Source organism: Tenrec ecaudatus, chromosome X (genome assembly GCF_050624435.1).
Source record: "Tenrec ecaudatus isolate mTenEca1 chromosome X, mTenEca1.hap1, whole genome shotgun sequence".
NCBI lineage: Eukaryota > Metazoa > Chordata > Mammalia > Afrosoricida > Tenrecidae > Tenrec > Tenrec ecaudatus.
Window position 1 is genome coordinate 168379103 of NC_134548.1, and position 25489 is coordinate 168404591.

General features: G+C 40.8%; 1 protein-coding gene, 1 non-coding gene and 1 pseudogene across 2 annotated transcripts in view; all 3 read right to left on the reverse strand.

Moving 5' to 3' along the window:
- The window catches only part of CLIC2 (chloride intracellular channel 2), a 44899-nt gene that overhangs the window by 4288 nt on the left and 15122 nt on the right, over positions 1-25489 (reverse strand). Inside the window, exons 2-3 of the mRNA XM_075538719.1 lie at positions 25168-25277; positions 24925-25050 (exon numbers count right to left, since the gene is read on the reverse strand). Of these exons, the coding sequence (XP_075394834.1) occupies positions 24925-25050; positions 25168-25277 (236 nt within the window). The remainder of the gene's footprint in view (positions 1-24924; positions 25051-25167; positions 25278-25489) is intronic.
- LOC142435351 (small nucleolar RNA SNORA5) lies at positions 4614-4746 on the reverse strand. Its single transcript, XR_012781421.1, has one exon. It is a non-coding gene; the product is annotated as a small nucleolar RNA SNORA5 (small nucleolar RNA).
- Positions 8204-12522, reverse strand: LOC142434044 (small ribosomal subunit protein eS10-like; annotated as a pseudogene).

Consider the following 25489-nt stretch of genomic DNA (forward strand, 5'->3'; position numbering starts at 1 on the left):
AGCAAAGTCCCTAATATATTCAAGTGAGGAGGGAACTAATAACTTTGAAGATTACAAACTTATTCAATCACCATTGCCTACCAATAAATTAGGAACTTAGAAGATAATTGTCAACTATCCTAAAATAGATATTGCTAAAAAAAATAGACTCAGAATAATGAATCTCAATAAACATACAAAGATTAAAGAAATAGAATCTATAGTTTAAAATACATTCACCAGGACAAAAATAAAAACATCAGGATCAGATATTTTTTTACCGGCACATTTTTCAAACCATTAAGAAAAAGACAATCCTCATTTTCATATCATTTGTTCCACCGAAGATAAAAAAGGAGAATGCTCCCTAATTTTATTTTAACAAGCTTCTGTTAACTTGATAAAACTAGATAAAACAACATTAGGAAGAAAAATATAAGCCAATATTACTTGTGAACATAGATTCAAAAGTAGATAAATATTGGCAACTAAATTCAGCAAAGTATAAAAATGTAATTCCAAATGACTAAGATGTCATCACATTCTTATGAACACAAAATTCATAATGCATAATAAAATAAATTTATATAATTCATGGCATTAAGAAATTAAAGAAGAAAAACCATATAATAATGAGTACATGTATACAAAAGTGTTCAATAAAAAGCAATTCCTATTCATATAGTAAGCAAACAAATCCATGAGCTGAGTACGAATAGGCCTCTCTCTCCAACCCCACTTTATTAATCTCCTGCCCACTTCGCACCACTCTACTGTTCCTGGTCCTAGTTCAAAGCTACCACCAAGTCTACCTGCTGCTACCTTCCCTACTTGTCCTCCGGTTCTCTTACCACCTGTTCTCCACCGACTCAATACCTACCCTGGGCCCATTTCACTCAGTCAACATTTAAGTAATTACAATGGTCTAAAGGAGCCCTGGTGGCAAAGTCGGTTAAGTGTTAGACTGCTAACTGGAAGGTCAGCAGTTCAACCCCACCAGCCACTCTGCAGGAGAAAGATGAGGCAGGTAATCTGCTTCTGCAGAGATTGATAATCTTGGAAACCCTTTAGTGCTGCTTTGCTTTACCTTGGCCTATAAGGTCCCTGTGGGTCAGCATTTACTCAAGGCAGTGGGTTTCTTTGGGTTTTCATTACAATGGTCTACAAAGACCTACGTGACCTACTACAGGAGAATCCCGGACCTTGGCACTAACCTGTTCTAGAAGGAGCGTTGAGCGAGATGCAATGTAGTGGAGTTCTGATTCAATTTTTCCCATAAGAAATAATGGAAAATGGATTAATCCGTTCTTGACTGCCAAGTTTTTACCCTAATCTTTTCTTTTTATATAAAGCATGACACAGAGGAGATGGGTTAACTAGGGTGTGAGGTAGTATTGATGAAGAACACAGCTTTCCCCCAGATCCTGGATGCTTCCTCCCCCCAACTACCATGATCCGAATTCTACCTTGCAGGGCTGGATAGGACAGAGGCTGTACACTGGTACATATGAGGGTTGGAGGTACAGGGAATCCAGGGTGGATGATACCTTCAGGACCAAGGGTGTGAGGGACGATGCTGGGAGAGTGGAGGGTGAGTGGGTTGGAAAGGGGGAACTGATTACAAGGATCCACATGTGACCTCTTCCCTGGGAGAGGGACAGCAGAGAAGGGGGGAAGGGAGACCCCGAATAGGGCAATATATGACAAAATAACAAGGTATGAATTACCAAGGGCATATGAGGGAGGGGGGAAAGGGGAGGGAGGGGCGGGGGGGAAAAGAGGACCTGATGCAAGGGGCTTAAGTGGAGAGCAAATGCTTTGAGAATGATTGGGGCAGGGAATGTATGGATGTGCTTTATACAATTGATGTACGTATATGTATGGATTGTGATAAGAGTTGTTGGAGTCCCTAATAAAATGTAAAAGAAGAAAAGAGAAAAAAAAATGACTAGGGCAAAGACTGTACAGATGTGCTTTATACAATTGATGTATGTATATGTATGAACTGTGTAAAGAATTGTATCAGCCCCAATAAATTGTTAAAAAAAAAAATAAAGCATGACACAGAAATTTCAAAGTAAATAAGTTCAGAGTTAAATAATATAATTTAAATAGGAAACACAACATTAAAAAAGTTTTTAGCAACCACAGTATGGCCCCTACCTTGAGACTGATGCGGATCTGGATCTGCAGACCCGGATGTGGAGAGGAGGGGTGCAGGGAGAGAGTCCTTGTTTGGAAGGGGAATGCCCTCCCATCAAATCAACGGGTAGCTGCTCTTCAGGAGGTTTTTTCCCCTCTTTGCCTTGTTCACAGGGACCTGGCTGGCTTCCTCTAAAAACATTCTGTCTCATATGGTCTGCTGTTGGCGTTTCCTTAGCTATTTTCTAAAAGGGTTTACTAAATTGTCATCAACAATATCAGTAACACAGCTAGTTCCTTATCATGATGATTCTTTCCAGAAAACTCTTTCTTATGACCTATGTTTTTTTTAATCTAAAAACAGTACAAAAAGTCACAGAAACTAAGAAAATTCTATCAAAGCGCTTGGAGGACAGCTGCAAAAGGTTACTAACAATGCCAGGTAACGCTGAGTGACCGAAACATGAACTGCTTTCGTTTACAAAAATCACGTGCGTCGGTCGGATTCCAAGGTTTTGTTAGGGCTCCGACGCAACCTTTCTCGCGTGTGGAGTAGAGGGCGGATAGCGGCCGAGTCTCGGGTTCTGCCGCACATCTTACTCGCGGTTGTGACACTGGCCCCTTGCTGTCCTTCCTACAGGTGTGGCAGGCTCCTGCCAGCAAACCTTGGGACGTGTGTTTTTTCTTCAAAGCCCAACACAATACTGCCAAGGAATGCTGCTCTAGCGACCTCATATGCTGGGGGAGAACTACTCCTGTGGATGTCCAAAACCCTAATGCTTTATGGGACTTCCTCTTCTTCCTGCAGAGCAGCTGCTGGTTTTGAATTGCTGACCTGGAGGTAAGCTCAACTCATAATCACTATGCCAACCGGGATCCTGGTCTTCCCTTTCCCTCACATAGCCTGCTCCCAGGCTACTTTCCAGATCCCCCCTCCCCTCCCCCTCCATATCACCGCCTTGGTGAAGCCTTCCCCTGGACTAGCCAATCTTCCCTCTCTCTAACACCCACTAACTCCTTTCCTTCATTTTTCCCCTCCTTAGTAGCATTTTTAATTTTCCAGGCCTTATATTTTCTTGTTTATTGACCATCTCCCTCCACTAGAATATAACCTCTACAAGAGCAGACATTTGGGGGCATGTTTTATTTACTGATGTGCCTCACATGCCTAGAATAATACTTGACATTTAGTACATGCAACGGTAAATAGAAAAGTATTACTCCTAGGTCACCAGTTTAGATATGCATGTACTTATTCCAAACAAAATATATGTAACCATATATTTGTGATCTGTGAATGGCTGCAGACAAGCTCCCTCGGCCACATACCTATCTTAGTCTCATTTAAAACTCAGAACTTACTTCCACTGAGTCGATGCCAACTCACAGTGACCCTGTGGGGCAGGGTCACAATGAGCCTATGGAGCAGGGTCAAACGGCTCCGGGGAGTTGCTGAGACTGTCACTCTTCACGGCAGTAGTCTTTCTTCCATGAAGCAGCGGTTCTTTCAAACTGCTGACCTTGGGCTTGGCAGCCCAAATTTGGAACCGCCACTTCACCAGCGGTCCTTAGGCTCAGTCAGGGGCCTTCAAAAGAAAATCCTATCAAAGCAGTGGCTTCCAATGGGAGCTTCTAGGCCAATTCAATTCCAGGTTGAGAGCTTGGTGCAGAAGGCTGGGACAACCATGTTTTGGGATGTCAAGGGAATAATTTTCATAGATTTCTTGAAGTACACAGGATGACCAGGTGGACTTATTTGGGGGGAAAACTAAGAACATTGAAAACTGCCTTGGTGTGAGAAAGGCAAGGGAAATTGCCCTGAGGAATTTCTTTTTCCTCATCACACTGCACCTTCTGCACAGGTAGGCTCGACTGTAGTAAAAGTCGGGAAGAATTGCATTAGGGAATCCTACCCTACCCAACCTACAACCCCATCTTGCCCCTTCACACTTCTTTCATTCCTCAAACTCAACATTTAATAAAGGTTTCCATGATTTTATATACTTTTGATTTATCTTTATATTCGCTAATATTTATTAAGTGATTAAGGTAATGTATTACTTTCCTTTAAATATTCATCAAAAACTTATAGTAAGCATCATGTAAAATGGTGAAATTTAGAATTTTTAAAAATTAGTAACGGAAAAGAATAATCAATGTCATTAATACTACTTTTCTTCAACACTGCACTAAATGTCCTTGTTTTTTGACCAGTGCTTTCAGGGCAACGTGAACTTCTTTCTTTAATATCATCAGTTGATAATCAAATGCTACCTCCACTTTCTTGATTAAAGCCCTTTGTTGTACAAACAGTTGATGAAGCGTATTTTATCTTTTATTTTTCTTTTGTTGTTTGTGCTTTGGGCACTGTATGTAAAAAAATAGTTGCTAAATCCACGATCATGATTAACCTGTATGGTCTCTTCTCAGAGTTTTGTTGTTTTACCCCTTACATTTTTTATCCATTTTCATCATTCTTTTTTTTTCTCTCTCAATGTCTGTAACAAAATTTATCCCTGAGGCTCAGCAGAGGAACAGGGCCCATGACTTACAGTGTCTCTGGGGCAGCCTTTTGGGCCAGTGCCAGCCATGGGAGGGGCAGGCACTGCCTTTGACACAGCTGCAACCATTTTCATCATTCTGAACATAAACTTAGTACCCCTTAACAATACTATCCTTTCCCCCACTCCCATCTGACTCTGGTTACTACTAATAAATTTATGACTGTGCATTTTTCTATTCAGAATATTTCATATAAGTTGGATTATTCAATATTTGTCCTTTTGAGTGTAACGTATTATTTTGAGGTTCATCCTTGTTTGTCGGATGCCACCGGGTCGGTTCCAACTCATGGCAGTGTGATATGCAATAGAGTTAAACATTCTATCAAAACTTCACTTGTCTTTATGGCTAAGTAATAGTTCATGTATATATAAAAGTTTATTTATCCATTTGTTGATAAGACATTTGGGTTTTTCCATCATTTGGCTATTGTGAGAAGTAATGCTGCAGATTATTGGTGTACAAGCACCTGTTTGAGTCAATCCTTTGAATTGTTTTCCATATATATCTAGGACTGGAATTGCTGGGTCACATGTTAGTTTTATGTTTAACTTTTTTGGGGGGGCACATACAATATTTGTTGGGAGACATGATTTCCTGAGATGTTAGGTCCATGTCCTGGGTCTGGCTGTACCCAGGAGTCTACCAGGTCACTCTGTGTGGGGATAGCTGCATCAAGTTTCATCAGTTACTCATGTCTAGCTTTCCTGCAGCCAAGAGTCCTCAAGAGGCAAGAAGCAGTTGGGGCCCCATGGTGGTGGGAGAACTTGGAGGTTGCACCTGCTGAGCACTGCAGGAAGCAACATACGAGGGGTTACCCCCCCCCCCCAAAAAAAAAAGCTCTGCTGGGCAGAGCTTTCATAGTATGCATTTTCTCCGCTAGGTGAACATCAAGCAACTCGTTCTGAGTTAGTGTACCCAGTGGCATCACCTGGGAAGGTTCTGTCTGGTCACAGTGAATTTTTTCATAAAAGCAATTGCACTGAAACCTCATGTTTTGTGATGGCCCATTTATGAGAACAGCATGAGGTTGTGAAATTTTGCTTCTTACTCAGGAAACATGCCGCAGAAACTGTTGTGACATTGAACGCAGCTTACAAAGACAGCACTATGGGAAAAACTCAAGTGTATGAATGGTTTTCTCATTTCAAAAAAAGTGAAATGTCAATTGATGACAAATTTCATTCTGGATGTCCATCAACTTCCTGCACAGATGAGAATGTTGACTCGTAGTACATTTGGAGTTCGTTCTACCAGGCCAGACTGTTCATCAAGCTTTCTATTTAGAGGTTCTGAAAAGGTAGTGTAACAGTGTGCGACAAAAAAAGGCCTGATTTATGGCAGATGGGACTGGTTTTGCCACCATGACAATGCACCTGCTCACACAGCCATCTCAGTACTCCAGTTTTGGGCAAAAAACCAGTGTGTTTCTCTTGCCCCATGTACTTGACTCACTACACTAGACCTTGCTCTGTGAAACTTCTGTTTGTTTCCACAAATACATAGGGACAAGAAAGGACGGTGATTTGACGACATAGAAGAGGTGAAGAAGAAGAAAAAAGAGGGAGGTACTGTCATCCATCCAAACAGATGAGTTAGAAAAATGTTTCCAAGAATGGAATTGCAGATTTGACAAATATATTAAGTGTAATGGAGAGTATTTTGGAGATGATAAAATTGTTTTGAAAAAAAATTTAAATACATGGCTTTGGAAAAAGTTCAATTTTGTGGGGTGGGCGTACCCCCTCACATATGTTCTGAACATACACACAAACTGCCTTGTTCTGGTCGAACACTTCTGCAAGGCCTTCAGAGTCTCAGCACAGACTCAGAAGCGCTGGCAGATGATTGGGTGTGAAGATGCACAGCAAGCAATGCTCATCTTGAGGTCATCTCAGTCCCACTGCTATGACTCAGGCTTGGCTGCCACAGCAGGGAGCCAGACCTTCAGGGCTGTCTGCATCAATGAAGGTATGGGGCCAGTCAGGGAGAGCGACCAGCCTCTTTTGGTATCAGGCTCTCATGGCTGTGCCAGGTTTGACCTTTCCCCCCAATCTCCAATTAGAGAGCAGGCCAGACACCTCAGTCCTTTTCAGGCTATCTTTTCATAGTTGCACCCTTTCAATCTTCCAGACCTTTAATGGTGACACCCTAGTCTAGTCGTCTACATGGCTTTCTTTCTTCCTATTTATTTCTGGCTTGCCCTGGGCTTGCTGGAAGTTAGTCATCCCTATGTTTAACTTTTGAGGAATAGCAAGGAACAATTTGAAAATGAAAATTTAAAAACATTTTAATGAGGCAAAACATAATTTAGTTAAGTGCTTCCATAGGAGATATAGACACTGATATTAAAGGCTTTGGGGGCTAAAATTGAGAACCTGATTCTAGAAGTTTATAGAAAAGGAAAAGAATGTAGAATAGTCATGACATTCTTGAAAAAGAAGACTTATACTGCTTCTAAAGTTTTAGAAATCAAGACAATGTAGCATTGGTCAAAGTAGAAATAATGATCAGGAAAACAGCATAGAGCAACACCTATACTCAATGGATTCTCACTGAAGTTGCTAGGGGAGTATCAATAGGGCAAACAATGATTTCCGGCCACAGTTGCATCCTCTCACCATACTTATTAAATTATATATACTGAAGATTTCATCAGAGAAAAGGAGTGTGGCACCAGGATTGGAGGAAGGCTTCTTAACATCCTGTAATGTGCAAATGACACAGCCTTACTTCCTCAAAATAAGAACTCAAAGCACTTGCTGATGAAGATCAAGGGTTATAGCCCTCAATATGGATTACAATTTATGTCAGGAAGACTAAAATCCTCACAACTGCACCAATAGGTGACAGCATGGTAAATGAAGATTTTAAAGGTGTCAAGGATTTCATCACTCATTGATCCACAATCAGTGCTTATGGAAGTAGCAATCAAGAAATCAAAGGATGCATTGCATTAGATCAATTTGCCACACGAGACTTCTTTCAAGTGTTGAAAAGCAAGGCTGTCACTTTATGGTAACAAGTTACTAAGGTGCACCAGGCACAAGCCTGGCCCCATGTGTGCATGAAGGCTGGAGGTTAAATAAGGAAGACCAAGGAGGAATTTGGGTGCTGATGAAGAATATGGAAAGTATCATGGGCTTCCAAAAGAGCAAACAAAACTCAGAAAAAGTAAGGCCAAAGTGCTCCTTAGAGGTAAGGATGGAGAGACGTCTCACCTATTTTGGACAGGTTGTCAGGAGAGACCAGTCCCTGGAGAAGGACATCATGCTTGGTAAAGGGGAGGGGCAGAGGAAAAGGGGAAGGCCTTCAAGAACAACAATTATGAAAGATAGTTAAGTCAAATTTATTAATTCTATTAATAAGATCTACTCCATGACTATCAGTGCTTTCCCGCATATTCTACCAGACAGGTGTTAAATTCTTCTGCTATTATTATGAATGTTTCTAGTTCTCATTTTAACTCCAAATTTTGATACTATGTACATATTTAGAATGTGATACCTTTTTGGTATCCCTCCCCGCCCTTTTTGTCATTATGCAATGTTTTTTCTTCTTAGTAATGCTTTTTACTTAAATCTGTTTAGTCTGACATCAGTATATCCTAGCATTGAGTTGATTCCAACTCACAGTGACTCCTTAGGGCCGAGTAGAACTCCCCTTGTGAGTTTCTGAGACTGTAACATTTTTTATGGGAGTAGAAACCCTCCTCTTTCTCCCAGGTATCAGTATAGAAACATGCATCTCCTTTTAGTATATATTTTCAAGGTGTAGCTTCTTCCATCATGTTATTTTCAACTTTTTTGGTATATTTATATTTAAAGTGGGTCTCTTGTAAGCAACATCAATTTAGAGTTTCCAAATTGTGGCATGCTCAGTAGTTCATTTTTCTATACTTTGAGTAGTATTCCATAGTACGAATCTATCAGCGTATTGATTCATTCACTGGACAAAAGGCATTCAGTTTGTTTTTAGTTTGGGACAATTATAAACAAAGCACATATAAACATTTATGTACAGGTTTTTGTGTGAAGTAATATTTTTATTTTTCTAGGGAAAGATTTCTCAACAACAGGCCATTGACACTTTGAATTGGATAAATTCATTCTTGTGAGGAGCTAGCTTTTGCTTACCCGCATCTACTCTGGAGTCTAATGTAAATGTGCAAATTCCTGTTTTGCTGTGATGTGCTGTGTAACTAAATATATATGCTTTTCTATGTATGTGTTATATTCCACAAATGAAAGGGGAAAATGAATTAAATTAAAATAAAAACTAAAATGTGTAAATTTTTGGAGTTAGAAAACCAAGAGGGAAGAACGAGTTAATCATTTATCAAGCTTAAAGAACTGAGAACAATTTGAGTCATGAGTTGCAATATTGTGTTTTTCTATGGGCAAAATATTGGACTATATTGTTAGGTGCTGTCAGGTGAGTTCTATTTACCACAGAACTAAACATGGCCCGGGCCTCCACCATCCACACTGCTCTGATATTTGGACCCATTGTTGCAGCCACTGTGTCAATCCATCTCCTTGATGGCCTTCCTCTGTTTCACTGACCTTATACTTTAGCAAGAAGGATGACCCTTTGAACTCTGTAGGAAGCATCAAAAAAGATGGGAAAAATACACAAGGTTGCCATACCAAAAGGAATAGGTTGGTGTTTTACCATTTCTGGAGGGAAAGCCCATGATTAAGATCTAGTGGCCTTGTAGGAGGAAGTTCAAGTTGCACTGAGAGCACCGGTGAAAACAAAGTTCAAGGGATATGAATTGAGATGTTTCAATAAATGGGTGTGCTCATTTGTTTACGCCAAGAAATTCAGAAGACAGCTTCCCTACCAGCATACTGGAAGAGATTCATATTTGTACTCATTCCAATGAAAAGTGACCTGACAGAATGAAGACCTTATCAAATACTATAATTAATATTACATGTAAGTAACATTTTTCAAGTAAAATAAATTTTAAATGATTGAAACAATACATTGACAGGGCGTGGCTAGAAATTCATCCTGCCTTTAGAATAGGTCTTGGAATGAGGGCTGTCATTGGTGATAGCAGACAGAACTTGACTGAAGGCAGAGAATACCAGAAAGATGTTTACTTGTGTATATTGGCCATACCAAAACATTAGACTATGTGGATCATTAAAATAATGAATAACAATATGAAGAATGATAATTTCAGGACACTGAATTGCATTTATGTGGAAACTGTGTATAGACCATTTAATACAGTTCCTCATGTGGTGGTGACCCCACAACCATAAAATTATTATGAATTGGGTGACCCCTGTGAAAGGGTCATTGGACCCCCAAAGTGGTCGTGACCCACAGGTTGAGCACCACTGGTCTAGGCCAAGAGGTGCTAACAAATAAGGCAATCCTGAGGGGCTTAATATGAGGAAAGGTGTGTGTCAGGGTTGTACCTTTTCACCATATTTATTCATTCTGTATTTGGAGCCAATAATCTGAGGCTAAACTATATGAGAAAGAGAATATGGTGTCACTATTGGAGAAAGACTCTTCTCTTCAATATGCATCCAGGAGAACTGGAAACATTTGCTGATAAAGAGCAAAGACTACATCCTCCAAATTTGGACCAATAAGCAACATCATGATAAACAAAGAAAATCTTGATGTTGTTGAGAACTTCATTTTATTTAGATCCACAATCAACATCTAGAGAAGCTGAATTTAAACTGCAGTGCATTGGACAAATCTGTTGAGAAGATCTCTAACATGTTCAAAAGTACTCACTTTGTGTATTTGTGTGTTTCATACAAGTCATGATACTTTCAATCACCTCATATGCATATAAAAGTTCACCAATGAATAAATAAAGAAGGCTGAAGAAGAAGTGATACCTTAGAATTATGATATTGGCTCAGAATATTGAATATACATGTACTACCAAAGGAATGAAAAAAGAATGATCAACTATCAACCCTAAGAAAATAGGCAACCCAATTTAAAAATCTGTATTAGAAGTATAGCCAGAATGCTCTTCATAACTGAAGATGGAGAGATTGAATCTCGTGTCCTTTGAACATGTTAGGTCTTTGAGAAGGAACTACTACTTGGTAAAGCAGAGGGACAGGAAAAAAGAAAACCTTAAACGAGATAGAGCAGCACAGAGGCTGCCACAATGGGCTGCGACACTTGTGACAGTGGTGCCTGATCTGAGTGGTTTTTGTTCTGCTTTCTATGGGGTTATGAGGAATCAGAACTGACTCTATAGGATCCATTACCAAGAACAGCATTTACCCACTAAAGGCCAACCCTTCACCCCAGTCTTGACAACACAAAGTACATACAGACATTGCCAAATGTTCTCCAGGGTCAAGATCACCTCAATTGAGAACCCCACTTCTAGGGTAAGAACACCTGAAACCAAACCTCTTAACTTTGGAGTCATTGCCAACTGATTGGGAGTATATAGGACAAAGTAGAATTGCCTCACAGGGTCTCCAAGGCTGTAATGTCTTTTCTTCTTCTTCTTCTTCTTCTTCTTCTTCTTCTTCTTCTTCTTCTTCTTCTTCTTCTTCTTCTTCTTCTTCTTCTTCTTCTTCTTCTTCTCTCTCTCTCTCTCTCTCTCTCTCTCTCTCTCTCTCTCTCTCTCTCTCTCTCTCTCTCTCTCTCTCTCTCTCTCTCTCTCTGGGATTCATTTATATAGCATCCCAAGGCCACAGGAAGGTGGGTGGGGTTGGGATCTGCTGAAGAAGTCCTTGGAGAGCTTCACCTGCTGCAGGTCAAAGGGCCCTATCTGTCACCTCCAGCAGAACCTGGAGCAACTTGCACAGCTGGGTGTTCTGGAAGAGCTGCTGCAACCTGGGGTCAGAGCAGAACCGCTTCACGAGTAGTGGGGACCAGACACAGAGGACGTGTTGCCTGTGTAGCTGGGCGGTTCGCACGCAGCACACTTGGTTCAGGAAAGAGACGTCCGCGTGGGTCCCAGAGGGTGAAGAAGCCAACTCACATCTTTGTTCTGCAGAGCAGCTGATGGCTACCGACTGCTAACTTTTCAGTTAGATGTCTTCCTGTTAACGCTAGGATAAACACCCAGGAGTTAGACTGCTGAGTCATATGGTAACCCATGTTTAACTTTTAAAGAAACTCCCAAACTGTACCAGTTTGCATTATACCAGAAATGCACTAGTGATTTTGTATTCCCATCAGCATCTATTTTCAGTAAGAATGTGTGTGTGTATGCCACTCTAATAGGTGTATGATATTATTTCATTATGGAGTATTTTTTTTTCCTCAGTGACCAAAGATCTTAATCATCTTTTTTTTTTTTTTTTTGGTTTTCTGGTTACAGGTTTATTCAACACAAAAGCACCCCCTCCAAGTTTGCTGGGGTGGCTGACCACGTCCACGACCAAATCCGTCTCTAAAGAGGAATTCCATTGCTGACTCAGGCCCGGCCTCGGCTTTCTTGTTGGCGCCAGGTGGCACAGCGCTCTGTCTGTAAGTGTCTCCCCTTGAGTCAGTCTCGCTGGTCGCTCACCCTACAGACCTTGGGGTTGTGGCCTGCCAGTGTCAGGCCGGTGGCGGGGCGGGGTGGCAGGTGCAATCTCGGGGCAGGTGGAGGTAATCCCAGAGGCACTGAGTTCCCTCGTGGATAAGGTACTGGTAGAAAAGTCTCTTGTTCCTTCACGTAGCCTCATGACTTGAGAGACTGCATGGCCTTCATGACGTGAAGGTTGGGGCCAGTCTTTTCCGCCAGTTCGGGGTGCTTTGGCATGTGTGGACATCCTTCTTGGCCACCATTACCCCCTCCTTGAAAAGGAGTTCATAGAGAACAATCCGGTTCTTCTTGGACATCAACATCTTGGCGACAGCTACATCCTGAGCCAGGACAGGATCTTTTTTTTAAATCATTTTATTGGGGGCTCTTACAACTCTTACAAAAATCCATGCACACATCCATTGTCTCGAGTACATTTGTACATATGTTGCCATCATTGTTTTTAAAGCATTTTCTTTCTACTTGAGCCCTTCGTATTGTCTCCTCATTTTTCCCCTCCCTCCCTCCTTTATGAACCCTTTAAAATTTATAAATTATTTTTATTTTTTCATTTCTTGTACTGTCTGATGTCCCCCATTACTCCCTTGTTTGTTGTCCATCCCCCTGGGAGGGGGGTTATAGATAGGTCATTGTGATCTGTTCCTCCTTTCTCCCCCCACCTTCCCCTTTCCCTCCTGGTATGGCTACTCTCAATATTGGTCCCAAGGAGTTTATCTGTCCAGAATTCCCTGTGTTCCCAGCTCTTAGCTGTACCCATGTACATGTTCTGGTCAAGCCAGATTTGTAAGGTAGAATTACGGTCATGATAGTGGGGTGGGGGTGGGAGGGAGGAAGCCTTAAAGAGCCAGAGGAAAGCTGTATGTTTCATTGGTGCGATACTATACCCTGACTGACCCGTCTTCTCCCAACAAACCTTCTGTAAGGGGATTTCCAATTGCTTACAGATTGGCTTTGGGCCTCCACTCCACACTCCCCTACCCATCACTCACACTGATTTTTTGCTCTGGGTCTTTGATGCGTGATACCTGATCCCATAGACACTTCATGATCACACAGGCTGGTGTGCTTCTTCCATGTGGGCTTTGGTGCTTCTGAGCTAGATAGCCACTTGTTTACCTCAAGCCTTTAAGACCCCAGACACTATATCTTTTGATAGCCAGGCTCCATCAGCTTTCTTTACCACATTTGCTTATGCATCCGCTCTGTCTTCAGTAATCATGTTGGGAAGGTGAGCATCTTAGAATGCCGATTATTAGAACAAAGTGTTCTTGTGTTGAAGGAGTACTTGAGTAGAGGCCCAATGTCCATCTGCTACCTTAATACTAAACCTATAAACATATGCACATAGATTTATTTCCCCATCGTAATATATAAATATATATATATGTACATGCCTATATTTAGACCTTTATAAATGCCCTTTGCCTCCTAGTTCTTTCCTCTATTTCCTTTTACTTTCCTCTTGTCCCAATATCATGCTCAGCCTTCATTTGGGTTTCAGTAATTCCTCTTGGTTACATTGTCCTTGATCAAGCCCTACCAAGCCTCCCACACCCTCCTCACCATTGATTTTCAGTCACTTGTTGTTCCCTTGTCTCTGGGTTGTTAACACCCACTTCCTTTCCCTGCCTCCCCTTCTCCTATATCCGCCCCCCCGAACTGTCATCCCATTGTTCTCTCCCACCTGTCCCATCCAGATAGACACACAGCAACAAGAATATGCACAAACACAAGACCAAGCAAAACAAAGCAACAATAGAAAATAAAACAGTAGATACAATAACAACAAAAGGCAATGGCAAAAAAAGAGAAAAGCCTGTAAATAGTTCAAGATCTATTTGTTGTCCTTTAGGAGTGTTTTTCAGTCGAGTCTGATAGGGCCCCACACCCTGGACCCACAGTCTATTTTTGGTGTTCCCTGGGGACTTCATTGCTCTGCTCCCCTTGCTGCTCTGTTGCACGCCCCCAGCGTCTCATCTCGGTGTGGTGGGGTCAGGGCAGGCACAATTCCCGCCGTGTGTCTCCAGTGTTGTCCCCTGTAGGGCTATGGGTCAGTGAGGAGCGTTGTGTCTCATGGTGGGGCCGACCCTGTGGTCTTCTTTGTGTATTGGCTGCTCTGAGCAGAAATATTGTCCTCAGGCCTTGGTGGGCCAGGATGTGCTTCACTCTTTTTTCCTCCCCCGTTGTTGGCTCCTGTGTGCTCTGATCAGACACATCCCTCTCCTCTGAAGTGAATTTTGGAGGTGGGGGTGGGGAGGGCTATCCACTTAATTGGTATGGGGCCAGCCCCTCAGGCCTCTCTATTGATTCCCTGCTTCATGCCAGTGTGTTGCCTTCTTGTCTTGGAGCATTGGGTTGAAGTCTGGTCCCTCTAGGGAAAGGCAATCTTAAACATCTTTTCAAGCACTTTTTTTGCCATCCAAATGCTTTTTTGATGAAGTATCTGTTCATGTCGCTTGCCCATTTTAAAACTGGGTTGCTTGTTTACTTACTGTTGATATTTTATAATTCTTTATATAGTCTGAAATAAGTCCTTTCTCAGACATGTACTTCTCACCCATTTATTTAATAATTGATTTATATCATTAGGAGGTCATGAGTCTTTATTTCATAATTTGGATTGTTTATTTTATTGTTGACATTATTGCAGTTTTGAACAATGAGATCTCTTTCAGACTGGCTTCTGTGTCTTTTTGACAAGACCCTATCCTCCATTTTTCATATATGGTATGATATATATAAATTTAAATTATGTGTCTTACCTTATCATTAATGATTTATCTTCCCTCCCCCTCCCCTAAAATAATATTTTTTTGTGTGAAAACATTTTCCTAACTTAAAAAATTTACCTATGTTATTATCTGTTTACTTATGTATCTGTCTATACTACTATGCATCTTATATGTGTTATAATCTATGTATCATTTTTCACAAGTTTAATTTATTTATTCTTCTCTTTACCTTCCTCCCCACCCCAGCTTCTCCGTAACCACAAAAATCTAATTAAAAAAATATTGTTTTCTTTTATTGTAGTCTCATACAGTATTTGTCTTTTTAGGATTGACTAACTTCTCTCAGAATAATATATTCCAAATTTGTCCATGTCATGAGGTGTTTGTTTAGTCATTATTTTTCAGAGATAAGCAATTTTCCATTAAATATATATATGTATAAAAGTTTATTTATCAATTCCTCCGCCAAAGTACACTTTAGGTTGTTTTCATCTACTTGCTATTATGAATGTTGTTGTTGTGAGGTGTCATTGAGTCGGCTCCAACCCACAGCAATGCTCTGCACAACAAGAAGGAAATGCTGCACCATCCTGCGCCATCCTCAGTATTGTTCCTGTGCCGGAGCCTACTGTGGCAATACCATCTTGTTGAGGACCTTTTTCTTTTCGCAGATCCTCCACTTTACCAAACATGATACTGTTCACCAAGTACTGGTCTCTCCTGTCAATATGTCCAAGTATTTAAGACGAAGTTTTGCCATCTTTGCTTCTAAGGAGCACTCTGGCCTTACTTCTTCTTATACAGACCAGTTTGTCCTTTTAGCAGTCCAGGGTGCTTTCAATATACTTCTCTGGCACCACAATTCAAATGCATTGATTATTCTGTCTTTCTTATTCAGTGCGCAACTTTCATATGTATATGATGTAATGGAGAATACCATGGTTTGAGTCAGGTGTGCTTTGGTCCGCAAGCAAGTAACATTCTTGCTTTTCAATACTCTGAAGAGATCTTGTGCAGCAGATTTACTTAAGCATACCTTCAGTATAGATTACAATTCAGTGTAAGACCCAAATCCTCACACCTGGGCCAATAGGTGGAATCACGATAAATGGAGAAAACGTAGAAGATGTCAAGGATTTTGTCTTAACTTGGGTCCACAATCAGTGCTCATGGAAGCAGCAGTCAGGAGAACGAAAGACATAATCCTGTTATGAATAGTGCTCCCATAAGCCTAGTGTGCATCTGTATTTTGCCCCTTCTTTCTTTAGGGTATAGACCAGGTGGAATGATTGCGGGGTCATATGATATTTCTATTCCCATTTGTTGGAGGAAACACCATATTGATTTCCAGGGTGATTGTACTGTTTTACAGTTCAACCAGCAGTTTCTGAGAGGTCCAGGCTTTCCACATAATTTGTTATTCTCTGTATTTTTTGTTTGTTTGTTTAGTTTACTATCAGTGCCAGTGTGAGGTCGTACTTCATTGTTCTTTCAGTTTGCATGTCTCAAATGGCTATTAATCATGAACATTTCTTCATATACTTGTTGGCTATCTGGATTTCACCTTTGGTAAATTGTCTATTCATGCTTTCTGTCCATTGTTTAATTGGAAGATTGGTTCTTTTCTTTTTTAAAAGTTGCTGTATTCTATAGTCCTTTATCTATCATTGCGAAAACTCTTTCCCAGTCTGTGGGTTCTCTTTTCAGTTTTTGAGGAAGTCTTTTGATGTACACATATGTACTATTTTTGGGAGATCTCAGTCCTCTATTTTGTCTTCTGTGGTATAGATGTTTTCCATTATGTTTGATAGTGTTTATGTCTTGTGTTAGGGCCCGTAAGTTTGTCCTTATTTTTCATTGATCTTTATAATTCTAGAGCTTATGTTTAGGTCTTTAATCCACATTGAGTTTATTTTTGTATATGGCGTGAGGAATGAATTCTGTTTCATTCTTTTGCACATGAACATCCAATTTTGCCAGCACCATTTGTTGGAGAGACTGTTCCCTCATTTAATGTGTTTCAGCCCTTTATAAAATATCAGGTGCCTCTAAGGGCTTGATATTATTCCTGGATTCTCTACTCTGATCCATTCCTGTTATGAATAGTGCTGCCATAAACATGGTGTGCATCTATCTGTATTTTGATCCTTATTTCTTTAAGGTATAGACCAAGTAGGATTCTTATATATTAAGGAAAGAACTGTGAAAGTGAAAATTTAAAAATCATACCATTTACCGTAACCACCCTAAATATTAAATACTTAGGAATAAACCTAATGAAAGGACTGTACAGAGAAAACTACAAGCTGCTACTACAGGAAACTAAAACACATAAATATAGGAAGGCTTAATATTGAGAAAATGTCTACATTAGCTGAAGCCATCTATAAACATAACCAAATTCTGATCCAAACTCCAGCACTATTCTTCAAAGAAATGGAAAAATTAATTACCAACTTACTATGGAAAGGAAAGGAACCCAAGCAGCAAACACCTATTGAAAACTAAAAACATAGAAAACCTCTCCCTTCCTGACCATGAAACGAAAGAGCTTGCGACAACAGTGGACCCAGCACAGCATTCTGGTGGCTAAGGGTTGATTTTTTCTGCGGGTGTTCTAATTGTTGAAGCTGTTGGGTCAGGTGTGGCTTTTGGTTCTTATTTCGTTGGCAGTGTGCCATGGTAGCTACAAATTTCCCTGAGTGCTGCTTTTGCTATGTCTCTGAGGCTTTGCTATAATTTATTTTGTTCTCGAGCAAATCTTTCACTGCACTCCCCATTTTTCCAATTTCCCACTAGTTTTTAAGCAGGGAGTTGTTCAATTTCCATGTACTTAATTTTTCTTGATCTCCCTATTATTAATATCTAATTTTATATAGCATTGTGAGCTGAAACAATGGTTCGTGATACTTCAATGTTTTCAATTTATTTATGCTAGTGTTCTACTCTAACATGGTCTACTCTGCGTTGTGTTCCATGTGCACTCGGGAAAAATGTATCATGTGCTGTTGTTGGGCGGAGGGCTCCAAAAATCAAGTTCTTAATTCTGTTGTTCGGTTCTTCTGTTGATTTCCTTTCTACTTGATCTACCCCACTTTGAGACTGGCATATTGAAGTCTCTTACTATTCTTGTAGCGTTGTATCTTTGTCTTCAGTTCTATGCGTTTAATTTATATATTTGAGGGGGTTTTATTGGATGCATCAATATTTAATTATGGTTATAGCTTATTCAGTTGTGGCTTTAATCTTGTGTGATGGCTTCATCAGAAATCAATATTGTCATTGCTGCTTTTTAAAATTGCCTTGAGCGTGATATGTTTTTCATCCTTTGATTTTTAAATCTGTTTTTATCTTATGTCTAAAGTATGTTTCTTGTAAGCAGAATATTAATATGTCTTGTTTTCTTATCCATTCTGCTTCTCTCTATCTCTTCGCTGGTGAGTTTAATCCATTTACCTGCAGTGTCATTATTAATAGGTATGATTTCACTGCTGTCATTTTGCTGCATGTTTTTTGTGTGTGGTGGTATTGGAGCCCTGGTGGCACAGTGGTTATGCATTAGGCTGATAAATGCAAGGTCAGCAGGCCAAAACTGCCAGCTGCACCTTAGGAGAAAGACAGGGCTTTCTACTCCTGTCAAGAGTCACAGTCTCAGAAACTCACAGGAGCAGTTTGACCCTGTTCTACATGGTTGCTGTCAGTTGGTATCAATTCAATGATAGTGAGTTTGTTTTGATTTGGTTATTGTTTTCTTTATTCATCATAATTTTCTGTGTTGCGTTAATTTTATTTGTTAGTTGTATTGCCATTTTTCCTTAGATTTCTTCTTCTTTGAACTGTTTACACAGTTCTTGTGCTTTTCTTATTCATTTTGATGAGGTTTTTATTATTTTCTTGGGGTCAACTTGCTTTACATTCTTTCTTTTTTTTTTACATTATTTCTTTTCCAAATTTAAGGCAATTTATTCTCTCTTGCAAACTACTGAACGTTCTCTCCATTTGATTCTTTTATATCTACTCTATTCCTTCTATTTGTTATTGTCTTCATTGCAGAATGTTATCTCCGGTTCCCTAGTTTCAGGCTTGTAGGTTTGTCTCCTTTGTTTGCTGCTTGAGTGGATAGGTTTCTCAAAAATGGTGTCTTGTGTGTCATTCTCAGGTCGCTGTCTGATGGCAAGTCTTTGTCCAAAGATCTCCTTTTAGTGTTTTTTAAAGGCTGGTCTTGCTTTTACAAATTCCTTTATTTCTTTTCTTGTCTGAAAATATCCTTATTCCTCCTTCATATTTGAGAGATAATTTTGCTGAATATAAGGTTCCTGGTTGGCCATTGTTGTTTTTTTCTTTTGCAGTGTTGTACATGTCATTCCATTGCCTTCTTACCCGCATGGTTTCTGTACTTATTGGTTCCACTTTATTTGCATCTTTCCTTTTTCCCTGAGTTGCTCTCAAAATTCTTTCCTTGTCTTTGATTTTGGGAATTTAACTCAGATATGGCACAGTAATTTTCTTTGGGGGCCAATCCTGTTTGGAGTTCTTTTAGGTTCTTAAATGCTTATTTTCTCCTCTGTCATGAGTTTATGAAAGTTTTCTTTCAGCATTTGTTGGGCTATTTTCCCTGTGGGTTTTTGTTGGTTTTGTATTGTGTTTATTCTGGAATTTTAGTTAAATATAAGTCATTCCTCTTAGTTGTGTTGCACATTATTCTTTGCTTTCTTCAGTTTTAGGTTATTTTTGTCGATTGTTTTCTTGTAACTTGGTCTCAAGAGATTTGTCTTCAAGTTCACTAATTTGGACTTCCATTGTTCTAATTCCACTGATTTGCTTTTTCAACGTGTTTATCTAGTGCTAATCTTTTATTAGTAGTTTTCTGCATTTATATTTGGAGTTGTATGATTTTTAATTATTTCATTCTCTTCTGTTAGATGGCCCTTACAGCGTTTTCCTGAGTTTGTCTACCTTCTTTTCTTGTTCTTCTTTTCTTTCCTGGTAGCTCTCTTGATATTTTCCTCCATCCATTGAAAGCACCTGAACATAATTTCTGGACACCCTCAATGGTAGTTCTAACAACCTTTCTTCCTCACATAGTTCTCCTGAGTCTCTGCTCTCATTGGTCCCTTGTATGAGCCACTCTGTCTTGTTTTTGTTTGTTTTTATGTGGACTGATATTTTCTGTTGTCTGAGACATAGTGCTATATTTATGTTTGTTTCTATTCGTTGACCCAGTTGTCTTGGTGTAGATAATGTTCCTCCCCCACTAGTTGTAGATATAGAAAGTTTGGGGGTGACTAGATCATGTGGTGACAATTAACTCCATGAAAGGACTATTGACAGACCAAGCAAAACAAAAATAAGAACACAAATAATTGAGCCTAATAAACAACTTCACACATGGGTGTGTGACCCACAATAAGAAACAGAAATAAAACGCACACAATAAAAAAAGGAAAGAAAGAAAACAAACAAAACCAGAAAAACCCTAAATCCCCCAGCTGGAGCTAGCTGCTGCTTTTGGTCAAGGTACCTTGTCTGGTTGCCAGGGAATGTGGGTCCATGATGGAAGGAGCTGTTTCTCAAGATCAAACAGCTACAAATGAAGAAGCAAACAAATGCCCCCAAAGCCTAGCTTGTTCTGCCCTGGAGGCTTCTTTATCCCAAAGCTGGGTTGGGAGTTGGCTGAAGTCTTAGCTTGAACTGAGTGCCATATTGCAGTTTCTAAAGCCACCTGTGATGGCAACATAGGTACAAACGTGCTTGATACAATTGATGTACGGACTGTTATAAGAGCTGTAAGAGCCCCGATAAAATGATTTATTAAAAATATTCTTTAGAAAAAGAGAGAGTGCCCCACTATGAGACACGATGTCCCTCAGTGACTAAGGGCGATACAGGGGACAGCACCGGAGTCACAGTGTGGGAATTGCACCTGACCTGATCCCACCACACCGAGGCAAAGCACTGGGGGAGTGCAGCAGAACAGCAAGGGAATGGAGTGGCAAGGTCCCCAGGGAATGCTGAAAGTGGACTTTGGGGCCAGGGCGTGGTGCCCCAACAGACTGGACTGAAAAACACTCCTAAGGGCCAACAAATGATCCTTGAACTAACTACAAGCTTTTCTTTTGTGAAGTGTTTTGTTCTTTGTCAGTGGTTTGTTTTTGTTGTTTTGTTGTCTGGTTATACACTGTTGCTTTGTTTTCCTCTGTCTTGTTTTCGTGCATGTTAGTGTCTCCACAGGTCTGTCTGAATAGGACAGGCTGGATGAACTATCTGGAGGAAAAACAACGGGACTGACAGTTCCGGGGGGACTTGGGGTGGGGAGGGTAGTGGGGGGTAAGGAAGTGCAGCTAACAAACACAGGGACAAGGGAACAATATGGGACCCAAAATGGCAGAGAGGGGGGAGTGGCAGGCCTGGTGGGGAATGATCAAGGGTAAGGTTGCATAGAGAAGAGGTATAGCTGTAGCCCAGGTGGGGATGGAGCATGGTAGTAGGGCAGGAGAAAAGTCAAGGGAGATGGAGGAAAGAGCTAGGAGTCAAGGGGCATTTATGGAGGTCTAGACAAAGATATGTACATGCAAATATATATATGAGGATGGGGAAATAGATCTATGTGTCTATACTTATAGGTTTAGTATTAAGGTGGCGGAAGGACCTTGGGCCTCTACTCAAACACTCCCTCAATGCATGAATACTTTCTTTTATTAAATTTGCACTCTACGATGCTCACCCTCCCGACACAACGGCTGAAACCAAAGTGGGTGAACAAGTAAATGTGGTGAAGAAAGCTGATGGTGCCCGGCTATCAAAAGAGATAGTGACTGGGGTCTTAAAGGCTTGAAGACAAACAAGCAGCCATCTAGCTCAGAAGCAACAAAGCCCACATGGAAGAACACACCAGCCTGTGTGATCGTGTGGTCCCGAAGGGATCAGTTATCAGGCATCGAAGAACAAAAAATCATATCATTGGCTGCACACCTCCATGATACGATCGCCGAAGACAAACGGGTGCATAAGCAAATGTGGCGAAGAAAGCTGATGGTGCCCAGCTATCAAAAGAGATAGTGTCTGGGGTCTTAAAGGCTTGAAGGTGAACAAGCAGCCATATAGCTCAGAAGCAATAAAGCCCACATGGAAGAAGCACACCAGCCTGTGCGATCACGAGGAGCCAAAGGGACCAGGTATAAGGCATCATGCAATATATATATATATATATATATATATATACACACACACACACCATATTGAACGAAGGGGGAAGTGCAGAGTGGAGACCCAAGGCCCAAGTGTCGACCACTGGAGATCCCCTCACAGAGGGATTTAGGAGAGGAGATGGGTCAGTCAGGGTGCGAGGTAGTACCGATGAAGAACACAGCTTTCCCCCAGATCCTGGATGCTTCCTCCCCACAACTACCATGATCCGAATTCTACCTTGCAGGACTGGATAGGGCAGAGGTTGTACACTGGTGCATAGGGGAGCTGGAGGCACAGGGAATCCAGGGTGGATGATACCTTCTGGACCAGGTGGATGATACCTTCTGTGAGGGGGTATGCTGGGAGAGTGGAGGGTGAGTGGGTTGGAAAGGGGGAACTGATTACAAGGATCCACATGTGACCTCCTCCCGGGGAGATGGATGGCAGAGAAGGCGGGGAAGGGAGGCTCTGGATAGGGCAAGATATGACAAAATAACAATCTATAAATTATCAAGGGCTCATGAGGGAGGGGGCAGCGGGGAGGGAGGGGAAAAAAAGAGGACATGATGCAAAGGGCTGAAATGGAGAGCAAATGCTTTGAAAAATGATTAGGGCAAAAAAAATGTACGGATGTGCTTTATACAATTGATGTATGTATATGTATGGATTGTGATAACAGTTGTATGAGCCCTTAATAAAATGTAAAAGAAAAAAAAAGAAAAAGAGAGAAGAATGTGTTGAGGAAAATGAAGCCCAGGACAACGACAGGCCTGGGGCTTTCGGAAAGCCGGTGAATTTCAGGGTTAGCTTCCCTGAGCTTCCTCCCTTTCCTGTGTTCAATAATGAACACTTTGTTTCATGCTATTGATTGCACTCCCCACAATGTCATAGCCCTTCTTCCACTTCCTCCTCTGTCTTCCATTTTCCGTATCTCTTTCCTAGCACTTCCTGTTTTCCGAATGTTGTTCTTCTCTATCACGTAGCCCGTTTGATCTCAAATGGTCGATTTTTCTCTATAGTGTTATTATTCACTCCATAAACCTGCCTATTGTTTTGCTAAAAGTTGAACCACAGGAAGGAGTTCCATTTCAGGCTGAAAGGGTCACTAATCTTGAGGCTTTCACGAGTACCTATCAGACCAGGAAACCTGATCTTTTTATCCTTTTGAGTCTTGTTTCTCATTTTCCTCTCTATCAGGGCCCTTCCAATGTGCTTCTTTTCAGAGCACCTAGGAGTGGTAGCAAGACACCACCCGGTCTTTCTGCTCTCAGGGTTGCAGGGAGACTGATGTTGATATGGTTCCTTAGTCCGCTGGACTGATTAGGCCCATGTGTCCTTGGATTTTCACCACTTTTCTGTCTTCCACATGGGGTCCTGGTGGTTGCACCTTAGATGGCTACTCACGTTTTTTAGACCTCAGACAGCATTCACAGAAGCAGGATGTGAAACATTGCTTTTGTGAACACATGTATCATCATTAGACCTTGTTATTTCCTGACACTATGGTACTGATCTCCCAGGCTCCAGTGACTCATTCCCCGGGGGGTCTGGTTATATTTCAGAAGTACTCCCCCTCTCCCTCCCACACCTGTTCAGTGTGTGTTTATCCAAGTATCTACTTGTGGATCCCCACGAGCTTATATAACAGTTTTTGCCTATGATACTTTTAATTCTTGCCAACCTCTATGGGCAGTATTTTTGAATATGAGGGGATATCTTATCTACTATTAGGTTGTTAATCCATTGACTTTGAGTTAATATAATGGTAGATTGTCCTAGGTGGGCCTGGTCTAATCAGGCTAGCCTTTAAAGGAGATAAAGCATAAGAGAGACATTCTCCTTAGAGGAAAGGGATTGCCTACAGGAACTGAACAGACCCTGGTGACAGCTAGTCAATAAACAGAAACTTTAGTGATACCGCTGCAAGTCATGGAATTTGTCAGTAACCTGAAGGAGCTGGAAAGGAAACTGAGCTCTAGCTGAGAGCCAGTGTCCTGACTGTGTTCTGCCTGTGCTCCATCATGGTCGTCAGCCCCAGTCTTCACCTATCCTCACAAGTTGCACAGTGTTCCCCATGTGCCACCTCGTTCCCACCCCGCTGTAGATTTCTAGTGCACAGGTAATTTACTATCCTTTTAAAAAATATGCTAGGTACTAAGCATTTTGGGGGGAAATTTAAAGTTCTTACTTTTATATAGTTGAAGATCCAAAATCACAAATAACTTTATCATTAGATTTCCCAACTTTAAGTGATCAAACTGAAAGGCTATGTCAAGATTGGAATTTCTGAGAGGTCTACAATAAAATAAGTCAGATTTACTTCAATGCCAGTGTCTCCAGTCTCCATCAAGGATCAAAGACATGTTTGAAATTAAGTGTAGCTCAAATTTCAGAGCCTCACCCATATTTCCAAGTCCTTCCTCTGCTAGTTCCCAATAGGAGGGGCTTCAAGAGGCTTGTAGGAAATAGAATAGAAAGACAATGGAATTTCCCTGTGAACTGTTTGAAGACCCCTTTTATACCATCTATATAAATTAAACAAATAATTCAAACCTTTGGAAGCTCCCTGGTATACTATCAACATAAATTAAATAATTCCCTAGTAACACTCTCTAATCATATATTATCAAAGGAAATCTTTGTAAAACTTCTTCAAAAAGATAGCAAAAGATTCCTGGAAATGAAAAAGATGTTAGATTTCAAAAGGAATGATTCTCAAATGGAAACAAACAGGAGAGTAAAAGAGGCTGTCTCAAGCACATAGCCTCCTGTCAAATGCTGTACCTTGGAGGAGCCAGTGTCTGCTCTAGAAACTCCTCAATTTTAATGAAGTCTGTTTTCAACTCCTTGTTAAACACCAGGAAGGGAGGGTTGGTGCCTGGGGCTAAGTCCTTCAGCTCTTCAGGCTTTCTATGATGATTGAAAATAAGCAGAGTTAGGCATATAGATAAAATGCACATTACACTAAGATTTCATTGGTAACTACTTATCTCAATCCCCAGATTTAGCTCTCTTGATTTCTCTTACCTGGTCATGTCAACAGTGGTCACATTGAACTTAACTCCTTTCAGCCAGAGGACCATGAAAATGCGTTGGCAAAAGGGACAGTTTCCAATACTCTCCCCATCACTCCCAGCCTATTAAGGTAAAGAAAGGTCTTAGTTCAGTCATTCGTAGAGTCATTCAACAAATATACAAGTTCCAGCTTGGATCTGAGCTAGCTGCTGGGCACACTGTGGGGAGACCTTACTCTTCAGAGAGTCTACAATTTGCAGGCAGAGTGCAATGGTGAATGCAAGGATTTCATTACAAAATATGGTCTGTACAATAATAGCATTTACATAATACC